The following is a 13,846-nucleotide window of genomic DNA, read 5'->3' as shown; positions in this document are numbered from 1 at the left end:
ATTAAACCGCATCTAACCAATTATGGATGAGTGTCCTGGATGATTTTAAAAAGAAAGGTAAAACTATATTAGAGGTTAAGCACATAATAAAGAATGAAAGTGACACAGGTGCTGCAGACAAAGTAACAGTGTGAGATTTGTTTAGTGTTAAAAGCCCATATGACTGTCTGTGTGCTTCAAACATTTTGTCTACTAAGACTGGAAAACTGTTACTATATATTTATTGACTTATCAGTATCACTTAAAGATAATCTCATTATTATAACTATTTTATTAAATTAATGTTTGAAAGACATTTTTAGTTTTTATTCTTTCATTTGGAGCTCAGCTGTGCTTGATTATCCGAGAGACAGTGAAGAGTAAACATAAAAACAGAATTCCAGTGTAAGCTTACTCTATGTGAAAATTGAATACAAATAGGTGTTTTGTTTTAGAATTATATATTTATTTACATAGAACATTTTAATTGTAAAATTGTTTGCAACCAATTTGCACAAGGATCTATATTTAATCAATAATTTATATTTAATACTGATGCTCATGAGGGAAATACAAAGACTAGATCTTTTGCCTTTGACTTAATTTTTTCTAATTCTCTATTTTTAACATGGTTTGATTTATGCTATTTGTATATCTACAGCACTTTGTGAATCCTAGTTTTATCTATTTTTTTTTTTTTTATAAATAAAGGTGGGGTATGACAATAAAAATCTATACCCCTATACTAGCTGTGCACAGAGGTCTCAGGGATCATTCAGTAATGGCGATACTGTTTTCAAGAGAACAGATTGGTCAGTAGGGCATGATTTTATACCTGTTCATCTTTATTTATTGCTCTTTTTTTAAACATTAATGCTCATTCAAAGCCTGGATAAAGGGGCCAGTTGCATCAGGAAAGTCACCTGATAGAAAACCTGTGCTAAATCAGATTACTAGCGAGTGAATATGGGTGTACACAATTTAGGAATTTAAACATTAAAATACATTCCCACAAAAAACTTTTTAGACTTCTGGGACTGTGCAAAGTGAATTTTCAGTAAGACACAGTGAATGGAAGTCACTTTTGAGTAAAAATAAACCTGTAAAACAGGTCAAATGTCTCCAAACAGATAACACTGTTCCAAAACTAGACAATGATCTCAGTTTTTTAAATTATTTTGATTAAATGGATTCAATTCTTATCAGATTAACTTGAAGAGAGAAGAATGCATTTGTATTTCTAGATCACTGGCCAAGAGCGTTGAGGCACAGCGTGCTAAGAAAACAGTGCAAATACACAAACGCAAGCAAATTTGCCCTGCAGCTACATGAATCAGGCGTTAAAAGCTAAATAAATACCTGTCTGAAATTCGGCAGCACTCCTGTTTATAGTTGTCTCATTATTATCTGAAGTTATGTTCTGACCAGTTTCATGTGACCTTTTTGGTGTTTGTCAAATCTGGCAATTGCATTGTGTGTATTGATGCGTTATCACAGAAAGCCCAATCGATCACTGGATTTCAAAAGCAGTCACACACAAATTTGCTATCCTGGCATGAATGCACTTGAAAACATGAGATGTATAGAAACAATAGCTTTAATGTGCTACATCATGTAAATATAAAAGTATCATCAAAATAGTCTCTCACATATAAATTCTTAACATATCATAACTTGTTTGCAAAAATAAACTACATAAACAAACATACTGTACAGTTAAAGCACTAAAAACAAAGAAAAGTATATTACTCAATAGTAAAAGTTTTAAAGAATGGTTCCTAGTTACCTTTAGGCAAAAGCATACAGATATTGCTGCTTTATTATTACAGTGCCACAATACAAAAGTATTAAAAAGCTGGAAAATTGTGCCCCTTTGTTTGCACATAGTTTTTTTTTTTTTTTTTTTTTTTTTGTATTGCTGAATGAGGTACCGATGTTTCAGTTAAGATTTGGATGAAGCTCTTTTTCTTTTTCTTTTTTTTTTTTTTTTTTGCAGTAACATCTGGAGTGAAACTTTTGTGTAAGAGACATGTAAAACGTTTGAATCCAACAAAAAGCTGTAAGAAAGATGAAACCTCTTTGTTTCCAGAGGAACCTGTTTAAATAACTGTTTACACTGAATCTTGTCTTTTGTTTCTTTTGGCTACATTATGGTTTGATCAGGACGGTGTGTCTTTGATATCCAAGTTGGCAAGTAATCATCGAAAAGGTGAATAATGCTTTGACTGAATCTCTTTAGAATGGAAAAATGAGTTAAATAACCATGTGAAAATATTGCTACATATTCATGTTTTTTGATTGTAATTTTGGCAAATGCTTATTCCCAGCAGTTTCAGGACACATCAAGTTTCCCTTTATCATAAATAAATAAGACAATCGCAGACAATATTAGGAGCTGGTTTGTGCTATCACTGCGTCCTGCCTTTGATTGACAAAGTAAAATAACGCACACAGTACAATATAACAAGTGAAGGCTCATCCACAGGTTCGTGCCACGTTGTTGTTCCTGAGTCCATTTGCGGTCTTACCAAGAGCTCAAAATCTCTTTGGAAACGTCAACACACAGACGCAAACACGCAAAAATAATACTACTAGAAAAAAACAAACTAAGAGACAACTAAATAAATAACGCTGATGGCATTTAAAAAAGGAATAAGTTAAAGCACAAAAAAACAATCGTCTACCTGAGTAAAAGGGTTTTTAAATACTTCACAGCTTAACAACACCTCCCATGTTTATCTTTTTTAACTGAGGTTTGGGAGAAAGTACAATCACTGAATACTATCACCCAGTCTTTGGAATGCTCTTCTTTTGGTGTTGTGCTCATTGGATTGGCTAAGTTAATATTCCTTGTTATGCCTCGTATGGCACAATAGGAGATTTCATTTGGTGACACTCATATTCTTGGTAGATTATATGCTGTATGTTCAACTTTATATTCCTTTTCACTGTCCTTCTGTTTTCACAGATGGCCGTTTGTGGAGATGAACAACGCTGGCCCTCTCCTGGTAGGCGAGAGGGGGATTGTGGTGTGGTGCCGATTGGGTCATGGGTGTCAGTGGTGCATTAATAGCTGCAGTCAGAGCTTTTAGCAGCATGGTGGCTTCCTTCTGGTCTTCTTTTCCTTCACCTTCTAAGGTACGAGCCAGCCAGTGCTCGACGGCTTCCCCAACCTGAGACGCTGATGCTGCTTCTGTGAGCGCGTCTGCCTCTTGGCTGGCATCAAACCGCTCCACCATCTCTTTCATGTGCACATTGGCAGGCATGCTGGAGTTAGCTGGGCAGGTGCTGCGCTGGTGGATGCAGAGAGAGAAATGGTGGAAAAAGGCCTGGGCGCAGAGCTGGCAGCGGTAGGGACGGTCGCGGCTGCTGTGGAGACGGCGGTGCAGCTTGAGGTGGATGTACTGCGTGAACTTGGTGTTGCACAGCTTGCACTGGTAAGGCTTTTCCCCAGAGTGTAGTCGTAGATGCGTCTTCAAGTTGCTGGTGCTGCTGAAGCGCTTGTGGCACACCTGAAACACATGGTGTGAAAGGTCAGCACTTCTGTGAGTAACGTACACATGACTGATTCTAAAGTGAACCACCTAGTTGTGTTTAGGTTCAACTTTGATAAATGATGTCATATTATGGTATCGGGATTGATCATGTTATTCCAGTTCTCTGGGTAAAACTAGCTCCATCCAACAAACTTCACACCCACAGTGTCACATAAGCAAACAAAAGCATAAAGATGCTGTCGCATGACAAACTGGGTTGTGGCTCGGTGAAAATCAAATAGACACTGCATTACCAGAAAGGTATGTGAGTCAGAAAGCGGTTACCTGTTTTGTGTACACACTGAGTTTCTCTGTGTCTCTCATACTCTCGGTTTTACATCAACATTTCTTAAGTGAAGACTCGGGTTTAAACAATAAACAGTAACATTTTCTGAGTAAAGAGCTTGCATATGAAGCACGTAAAAAGGAAGATAAAAAAAACACACAAAGGTTAGGATTATCAACATACCTGACATTCATGTGGTTTCTCTCCCGTGTGGACCAGGTGATGTTTCTGTAGGTGGGCAAGCTGAGTGAAACTCTTTTTACATAGGTTACACTGGAATGGTCTCTCGCCACTGTGCACTCGGAGGTGAACCTAGAGACAAATGATAGAAATTATACAAAGAGAAGTCATGAGTATTGAGGAACAACAGTAATAAGTGTAAAGTTTAGCTTAAAAAAATAGGAAGTTATTGAAATGAAGTTAATGTTGTTACCTTGAGGTTTGACAGCTGTCCGAAGGTCTTTGAGCAGATATTACATTCATACTTGATCTTTCCATTCTGCTTCTTCAGTGGATAGGGCAGGGATTTGTGACCAGGCCCATTGCGTGGTGCAGTGCTGCTTTTGGTTGTAGCCAGGCTTAGGTTCATAGCCTCCTCACAGCCAGAGGGGGACTGCTCAGGGGACTGATAGTGGCTGTTGGGCTTGGCGGGAGGGGAGAGCTCTGGAGTGGCTGGGGCTCCTCTCGGTGGGGAAATATTTGGTGTTAGCTCTTTCAGACCTCCTTGTGGAGATGGGGTGTAGGAGAGAGACACTGGAAGAAGATTAGGTGCGCCGATAGGGGGATACGGGAGTCCGTCAGCGCCGAGGTAGCCGCTGTATTGGAGCGAGCCTCTCGATGACAGCATCCCATGAAAGGGAGGAGAGTATGGGGGGAGCAGGAGGCGAGGATAATGTGGGTTGTAGGGAGGAAGGAATTGATAAGAAGGCTGGAGAGGTCTGGACTGTAATGGGGGGTAAGATGACACCAGGCCTTCTCTGTGCCCATAGAGCCCGTGGAGGTGAAGAGGAAGATTCCTGTGTGGAGCTGGGAATGTAGAGTAGTGATCTGGCAAGTAAGGATGATTTAGACCCAGACTGGGCTCTCTGTGCTCCAGCTGAGGGGAAGGAATGATGCCCCTTCCTTCTGGATCCTTATCGTCCTGCTCATCTTTTTTGCTGAAGTCAATTATCTGGTCATCAGGTGTGTCAGGTGGAGTGTCTCTCTCCAACATCTCCACATCAATCTTTTCTTCTGCGTCACTGTCCTTCCCTTCTTTTACCCCTTCCTTTGCTGTTTCTTTAAGCCACGTCTGCTGAGGTAAGTGCTGTTTCACATACTCATGCTCTTGGTCTTCATTGTTACTCGTGTATTCTGTCACAGAAAAATAAATACAAGCATTTAGCTTTTTAACAGTGTGTGATGAAATCACCACATCAAACAGAGGGCAAAAACGTAGGCAGTCAGTTTAATATAATGCTCGTTGTGTAAGTCAAACATGTTTTACAGGCATTATGGGACATCCACCCACAGAAGGTGCTTCTTCATATGGTAAATGATAGTAGTTTCGGTTTTGACATGATGTGTAAATCATAGATGACAGGTTTCTGTTCGGCAATCACTGAAGTTCTTTTGGTGTGGGAGAAAGAGTTGGTGGTAAAGTGAGGGGGAGTCTGTATGTGTCATGTATGGGCAGCAAGACTGTGAGTTTCGTTTGTAAAACCTTTTCTGGGTATACAGCAGCTGTCTTACCGTACAGACCACACAAAAAAAGAAAGAATCGTCTCTTCCTTTTTTCCTTTGCTTTCTTTGTTTTGAGATGGCATTTCCACGCATGTTATTTGTCCAAATTAGCCCTTCTCAGCTACTGCAAGATTTCACTATGTGAGTTATACTTAAAGTATGAGTGACTCATACGGCTCCTTTGCATAACTTTATTATCGACAATTTGCCAAAGTGTTTATAGTGTTTTACATCAATAAAACGCAAATTAGAAGGCATCAGCTTATAGAGACAAAAGCTTTTTAGATCAGCTTGTATTGTACTTTAAAAACAAGCTGATTAAAATGGCCTTGAGAAATTTTTAGCATTCTGTGCATTTCATTGATGCCAGAAAGCATAGGCAACCAGTTCCAGAAAACTAGCTGTCAAACTTGATTGCATACGTTTAATCAAGTCCCGGAATATCTAGCACGCAACACTTAACAGTTCTGGCCTGTGACTAAAAGGAAGGTAAATGCTTTCAAGATACCTAAGATGATAAAATAAGGCAATAATACCTTGCCTTGCCTTAGCATTAGTCACCAAGAAGAACGGCGACAAGGTTTGTGTATCCAGTTGGAATGAATCACCAGACTTACCCTCGTCTCTTATGGTGATGAGGGAAAGACCTGATGTTCTACTAATAGCTGAAAACCGGTGACTCACTAAGGTACTTTGACCAGCCATTATACACCTGAGATTACTTTTGCTTTCCTTCAATCCTACAATGAATAACAAACATCTCACAAAAGGCGGAGATGTGCTTCGTCTGCGTGTGGCTCATACATTCCCCATGATCTTTTTAAAATTCAGCCCACTATTGTATAAGTCAAACAGAAAGAAAAAGAATCAAATCAGCTAACTTGTTTGTTGGTAAAAGAGATAACGTCAGGCCTTTTTTTAAAGGAATGGAATAACGTGTCTTCATTCACTTTGAAGTGAAAGAATTTCACTGATAAGAGTTATCGCACAGTCTTCGTGACACTTGTTTACTCATTGCACTGATCTAAATCTGTCACTTTATTGGATATTGTGCCTAAATATACCAAAGTCGTTTTCAAGTCATTGTCCTGCGTCGCCGCTACAGCTGGTAATCAACTTCCTTTCACTTCTTTATATGAAACATAGGCCCGCTAAAAAGTTTTTAAAGTAAAGGCCAAATCAAAACACAAATCAGCCACTATACTATACTTTCAACAACGTACATCTCAGGAAGTAATAAGGGACAGTGCGGTTTGCTTCCGGTGGTTCAGCATATTAGTTAAGCTTGTCCACTGTAAGTTCTACAAAGGAAAACTATCAGTGTCCCGTGTAGAAAGATTTTACACTCCTGCTGCACTCACTCTGTTTGATATCGTCTTGCTGGCCGCAGAGCCTCTGGGCGAACTCCTGACTGTACCAGACCAGCAATTCCTGTTTGGGCTCCACAGGGCGGATGGTGTAGAAGTAAATGTCCCGTCCATTCTGGCATGCCACCAGGTTCTGTTCGGCAAGAGAGCGGGCAGGGTTGACGTAGCGCATCCAATTGCTCCTGTGGACATCGTAGCCATCAATGAAGTGTTGGAGCTGTCCACCGCTATAAATCTGTACAAGATGAAGAAGAAGACGAGGTAAAATCACATGTTCACATATGCGATAAGTCTGATTGATATATATATATATATATATATATATATATATATATCAAACACTCTAGTGGTCATCAATTGGGACAGTGCTGGAATGTTGCTTAAATAGTAAAAAAAAAAAAAAATCAATAAAAAACATATCAAAAAACTCAAGTACAATTAAAACTTAAAGTAAAAATATTCACCTCTGCCATGGGCAATTAAATATCCTGTATCCTCTTCAGTTATCAGTGACAGTATTTTGCTCCTTTGGTTCGTGCCTTACACCTCTCCTCTGTGTGTGCTGAAAGCTACAGTCTTGAATGTGTTGAGTGCTGAGTGCATGTACTGCTTTTGAGACATAGTGGGCGGGGTCTCTCTCTCTCTGTCTCTCTCCCTCTCTATCGCTTGCCTTGCCACCTCTATCAAGTCCTCTTTTGGTGGTGGTTTCAGTAAATTACATTTGTCGGATAAATTCGTGTTGTAAAGTTAATTACGATCCTGTAATTCAAAAGTAAAGAAGATGACACATCTGCTGCTCTGTGATAATAAACAAGCAAGCGAAATGTAAAAGTGCTGGCAGCCAGCCAAACGCGAGGCATGCCTTTGGCAGCACGTCTGCACATGTCATGCACCTGTGTCATGTGGCCGATAACATAATCACTTCCGTGGAACGGCGACTTTCACTCTTGTGGTTAAGGAACACCCCTTACAGGTTTACAGGAAGTGAAGCCGGAAGGTAAATACGTAGCATGGCAGTAAAAACTCCTTATGGGAATTGACTCAGCACAATGCAAAATTTCCTAAGTGACACAAGCTGAGTCAGGATTACTTTGTGAAAGCAAATCTGAACAATCTAACTTAAAACGAGTGGAAAGATAAGGATTCTGTGAATATGTGCATGTGGATTATGAAAAATAGTCCTATCTTTTGTGCATGTGACACATGTTGCATAGGGCTTCAGTGCCGGTAAGAGTCTCATGACTGTGTAAGCATTCCAATCCACTGTTACGTGCCACCGGCGGTCACAACTTCCTCTAAAATTTTGACCAAAACTTCTGTGCGGCAGTGCAATCTGTGTGAACGCATTTCTTTCCCCTATTGACGTATGGACAAAGACTTGATGTGAAACTTCTCCCTCTGAGCAACCAGTGTTTTCTGTTTTCTTTTTTTTTTTTTTTCGTGAATAACAGACAAAGACCTGTCCATAGTAATTTCTTGTCTCTTCCCAGTCTCGTTTTTTCACATTTAGGCTCGAAACTTTCCCCTTCTTAAGCAGTACCTTGCCAGTGGGTTGGTTTATGCTTAAACGTCAGTGTACGAAAAAGCTTGTAAAGCATGTGGTTTCCCTTACCCTCCAGAAGTATTTCCTGTTGGCCAGCTTGGGTACATTGTCTTTGGTGTAGATTTCTCCTTGCAAAGGGCCAAAACGAGTCCCTTGTGGAATGTACTCTTTGCTGAACACGCCTGTCACCTGGAAAACAGGACAAATAAATCATTGGAGTTTTTCATGTACAAACATACTACAACACAAGTCTTTCAAGCACTTATAAAGAAACAGTATTAATTACTTATTTATTCATTGTTTACATGTAAGGGTTAGTGCTTGTTGGCCCGTGTTGCCCGTTTGTTGTCACTCTGTCACGTTAACCCAGACAGCTCCTGGAGCCACAAGGTGACCCACTTTCAACTCTAATGAGTTAAACGAATGAAGGGTATTACACTCTTTCTGACATACTCTACTGATCTCTGACCCACTGTCCTCACAAACACCAGAAAGCGAGAGAGAGGAAAGACAGAAATACAGATGTCTTGTTAACCACCACTAATACAATAATACTAATACTTTTATAGTTTTAAGTCAACAAAATGCCAACAGCAAACAAAGATGGAAGACATATTTTGCTCACTCTTTAAAACCCTTCATCCTGTTACCCATGGTTGCGAAATGGTCCATATGTGTGGAAATGAGTCAGGCTTCTGACTCCTTATAGGAGTTTCAAGTCTTAGCGTCTCCTGAATACATACGTCATACACATAATGTACAGTATGTTCCAAGAAGAGCCTGTAGTGTTCTGCAGTAATGGTCGTAATCAGTAACTGAGTCATTTTTAGTCTATTGATGTACCTTTTTATTTTTTTGTTTTTTGCTTTTTAAAATTTAGTTTAAAAAATCTATTGCGAGGCCTTGCTGGATATGGCACAGTGTGATCTGATTTGTTATTTATATTTAATACAAGCGTAAGACTTACAAAACATACTAAAACACGCACACACACACTATCAAGAAGCCGTATCTGCAGAACAGGCAACTTTCATGTTCAGTTCTTAAAAAACCAACGACCCCTAACTGAAACTTTTAGCCTCCACCGCCACCGCCACCCCCATCCTCAACCTTACATAAACACAAACTGTCTTCCTGCCATCTAGAAATTCTAACTCAAGCTGGCCCTCGAGGATTTTCATGGACTTCCATATGAAGGTCAACACATGACAGACAAAAAAAATGCAACAAGCACCTGGGCATTTGTGGCGATTCATCATGCAAATCATGCTTAAGCAGTTAATTAGAAAAACAACAGGTCAGTGGGAGCAGCAGGACCATGTTGGTGCGCGTGTGTGTCAAACAGCCATTGAGGCGAGTGAAGTGATTCCAGGATGTGATGAACCAGTCTGACAGGGACATTGTACTTCACTGCTGTTGCGTGACTAACAAATTGCCGCGGCCGCTGGACTGCCGCTGCTGCTTAACCGCTCCGTTCAACTAGGCAGGGGAAGGGAGGGCAGGGTGTTGAAGAAAGGAGGGAGAGCGTTCTTAAGTGGAGCCACGCTATCACCCGCACGAGGACCCTCCTTTTCTTCTGCCTTCCTCCAATCCCTTGTCTTTTCTGAATTCTATTGAAATAGCTTGTTAGCCTGATGCCTGGCCGGCTGCCTGTCCCCAACGAAAGTTAATCATCTGGTTTTAACCTAAATCCCCACTGCCCCTTCCCCCCAGAACACCCGCTTCTCCCCATCTCCTTCACTGCCACCCCCACCACCCCGTCCTTACTGGCACTCATTGCTAATGCCCCATCTGCCACGTGCCCCCTTCACCTTACTCCGCCTTTCCTGGCATGCTTTATAAAAGTGAGGTGTTGAAAAAGGGGTCCCGAAAACATGTGAGGAACTCATAAGAATAAGAAGATAGTGGACCTAAGACTGCTCCCTAATCTGGCTCCAAACAAGTGTGACACTTATGTAGATGTGCGTAACAATATGCTTCACATGTTTGAAGGCATATTACACTGTTTTATTTCAGACTACTTTGATTTGACTCATCTAGCGTTAATCACTCGCCCTTGGGAAAAATCCCAACTGATTTTTCGTGATAGCAGTGTGTATACCATCCCACGTGAAGGAGTGGCTGCTTACATGACTATGACAGGAAATGGATTTCCCAACTTTGGTGGCAGAGAATTGAGGAGAAAGACTTGACAACATCTTTAGAAAGGGAAACCAGTCAAAAGACATGCCCTCATACTTCCAGTCATAAGAGTGCGTTCGTTATTGTTTTCATGTCCCATTTCGCAGCTATCATTGTTTCAGTTGACAGAGCACATTCCCACATACGTGCATACAAGCTTAATTCTCTTTCATTAAATGTTTGTTTTTCTAGTTAGCTAAATGCAACATGTAATAATGCCAACAAGCACTGACAAGCAAACTGCTAAAATCAAGTTTGGTATAGTGTGAGTGTACGAAACGGTGGTAACTGTGTTTTAGTCAGTAAATGAGGGTGGGGGATTTGAATCAGCCATCAATGTGATTTTTATCATGTTAGCTTTCATGCTTTTCTCATCCTGCAGCGGTAAATGCTGCAGAAGGAGGAAGAACAGATTAGAGTGTGAGACCAAGAGAAGAGGAACGATGTCAGGAGAAAAAAGAGGAAGGGGACAGCAAAACCAACCACAAGTATCACAGTACTGAGCCTTAAGAGCGAGCACAGATGAAGTGAGTGTGACATTGCTTTCTCTTTTAAAATGATGTGTTTCTCAGGTACAAAACAAGTTTCCTCTTAAAGTCACGCTGGGGGCCAGGTCTATAGTTGTTCAGATTAGCTGACATGCCTAGGCAAAGGATTGATCCTACTTCAGCGGTGGCCAACAGTCAGCTGACTGACCGACAATGACTATCAAAGCCATGTTGCCAGACGTTGTGTTTGCGTTGGCTGACTCACCTGAGTGGAGGAGGATTAGGGGGTAAAAATGACAGTTGTAAAGATAAATGAATGAGATCATTTATTGGAAACAGCTGATTCTTGTCATTCTGCTCCAAGTCTATGCACAAATGTGTTTGTGACCTGAGAAAATGAGTGGCGGTGTGCATTATTTGAAATGCGAGACATGTGCAAAACAGAAGTAAGTGAAGGTGGTCAGAAGACCTTGACCTCAAGCTGCCAGTGGCCTGTCTATTGAGACACACTCTCTCACTTACACAAACACACACAGACACAAAACACACGCTCACACCACACTGTGCAGGCTACCCCATACATCAAGAATGCATTAGTCAGCAGAGCTATTGTTCCAAGTAACCCGCTGCAGATGGCCTGACAGAATGTTATGTAACACATAAATAATAATATTGAGTGTAGACACTAAAGATTTAATCTGAAAACTGGTAACAACATCAAAGACAGTGAATTGCTTGAGGGCAAAGTTATAGTAAATTGTTAGATTTTTATAACATGCTTTTTCATGCATTGCATGAGGGGGCTGGTTTGTTTATATATACATGGTGTTCTGGTTGCATTGTATTGCATTTTAAAAGATGTTTCATAATTAGCCACTCTATAATCCAATGGGTAAAAACCTCAAAGGGGATTCAGTCTTACCTCATTGTCTGTGCTATATTCAAAGGTGAGGTTGCGAGGGATGGAGGTCATGGCTTTGGGCAAGTTGAAGCTGGGGTCTGCCACCTGGTCTGGCACAATGTAGGTGCAGTTGAGAGCGAAGTCCACTTCCTTCCACCCGCTCATGTCTCCAGGTGTGCTATCCAGTGTCATTTCCGACAATATACAGTATACTACACTTGATAGATTCAAGCTTTAAGTTTGGTTGAAGTTGCTTTGGTATGGGAGTACTTTGGTTTAGCTGGGGAAGCTAAGTTGCCTTAGGTACAATGGTTAAAGCTCAAGATCTGGAAAGAGAAATGTGGATAGAGAACAAGCTTTTAGTGCTTTAGAAACAGAACTTTGTAGTTCCCCAAAAAATGAAGCAAAACACATCTTATTATGTGAAATCAATTTGTGTAACCTGCTGTTTTAAATTAGGCCTTTTCACTTCTCAGTTATGCAGGAATGCAATTAGATGTTCAGGTATCCAAAACCACATCTGAGACCACCATAGTTTTCTGAGACTCACTACCAGTTGTTAGTCATTCATGATTCAGTCAGCTACTTCCATTCATTGATACTGTTCCTGGCCAACATCTCAACAATCACCTTTCCATTTAACCAGCCAACAGGTCAGCCTGACATCTTATGCTTACTCTTATTCGCATCCATCTTCAAACATTATTCTTACAGGAAACACCCCCCACCAAGAAAAAAGAACAAGCTGTGACTTACTTTTACACATTCATTCAAAGGCTGGATCCTCATTTCTTTGGCTATGTCATCCCCTAACTGTTTCTCCGATCAGCCTTCTCCTCTATGTACTCTCTCCTGCCTCTCAAGTCCTTCTTTACTTCTTCAAAGATTCAAATAGTTCCTTAGGTTATCCACTCGGCTGTGGCCACTCACCAGAAACTCATGTGCCGGGGTTGCGCCAAGCTTTTTTAGCTCCGCGCCCCGGCCAATCACAAGCCACTACGGTCACGTGACTGAGCCATCAGACACCCAACTGTTGGTTTCGGACAACAACATCAGTGACGTTGTACACTTGGATACCAAGTGGCTGTTGTGATGAATGCTTACACATACACACACATTCACACACGTCCACGCACACAGAAAGAAGGCATCTTAATGAATGAATAAAGGAAGAGCAGATGGCTGGCCTGTTGCCACTGAAAAACACACTCGTAGACTTTTGCTTGGTTTGGCACTTAATGAGCAATCTGCTGCCACCGTATCGCCTTGACCTACATCCCACTTTAGAACATCTTCAACTGAGGACCCCCCCCCCTGCATTCAGATCTCAGCCGCACAAACATATATGCAGAAAAACACACGTCAGAAATTAAAGAGCACAACCTGAAACCAGGTTTTGATTTTTATTAAATATGGAAAATTTTTCACAGATACCCAATTCTCATATATGGCATATCAGGTAAATCACTACTTCCTGTCTTTTTCAAATACCGAGTTGCAGAAAATAGTTGTGGCTTTAGGCGCTATTTGTTCATTCACACATACAGATATAGGGCAGGTCAACCGAGCTTACAGGAAAGAGACTTAGACACCTGTCTGGTGAGCATTCTCTTTACTTTCAGACGCACAGTGATCTAGTTTGTGTGACACAAAACTCCAGCTCAAGTCACCTTGACCCAGAGTTCTGTCTGCATATGCAGGACAGGACAGGAGAGAGGAGATAAAACAGTTTCTATGGAGAGTAAAGATTAGGTGATGCTTCTTCAAGTGGACATATGGCCTACTTAGATTTCATAATACCAATTTCATAGAACCCATATGTCTGCATGGGATTTTGTCCGTT

The 13,846-nt window shown here is 40.9% G+C and overlaps 1 protein-coding gene across 2 annotated transcripts; it reads right to left on the bottom strand.

Annotated features, from left to right (window-relative positions):
- Positions 1-1,560: 1,560 nt before the first annotated feature.
- prdm1b (PR domain containing 1b, with ZNF domain) lies at positions 1,561-12,935 on the bottom strand. Of its 2 annotated transcripts, XM_004548933.4 has the most exons (7): positions 12,760-12,935; positions 12,025-12,329; positions 8,503-8,622; positions 6,885-7,125; positions 4,235-5,154; positions 3,985-4,113; positions 1,561-3,491 (listed from the first exon to the last, which is right to left on the bottom strand). In XM_004548933.4, the coding sequence occupies exons 2-7, from the start codon at positions 12,193-12,195 to the stop codon at positions 2,925-2,927; spliced, it is 2,148 nt and encodes a 715-aa protein (XP_004548990.3). In that variant the 5' UTR covers positions 12,196-12,329; positions 12,760-12,935; the 3' UTR covers positions 1,561-2,924. The 2 variants fall into 2 exon arrangements, with proteins under 2 accessions (XP_004548990.3, XP_004548991.3); XM_004548934.4 differs by lacking the exons at positions 8,503-8,622; positions 12,025-12,329; positions 12,760-12,935 and adding an exon at positions 7,355-7,683.
- Positions 12,936-13,846: the final 911 nt, after the last annotated feature.

Source organism: Maylandia zebra, linkage group LG22 (genome assembly GCF_041146795.1).
Source record: "Maylandia zebra isolate NMK-2024a linkage group LG22, Mzebra_GT3a, whole genome shotgun sequence".
In the NCBI taxonomy this organism is placed as follows: Eukaryota; Metazoa; Chordata; class Actinopteri; order Cichliformes; family Cichlidae; genus Maylandia; species Maylandia zebra.
Note: the sequence above shows the minus strand (reverse complement) of the source record. Positions and strands in the feature narration are given on the sequence as shown.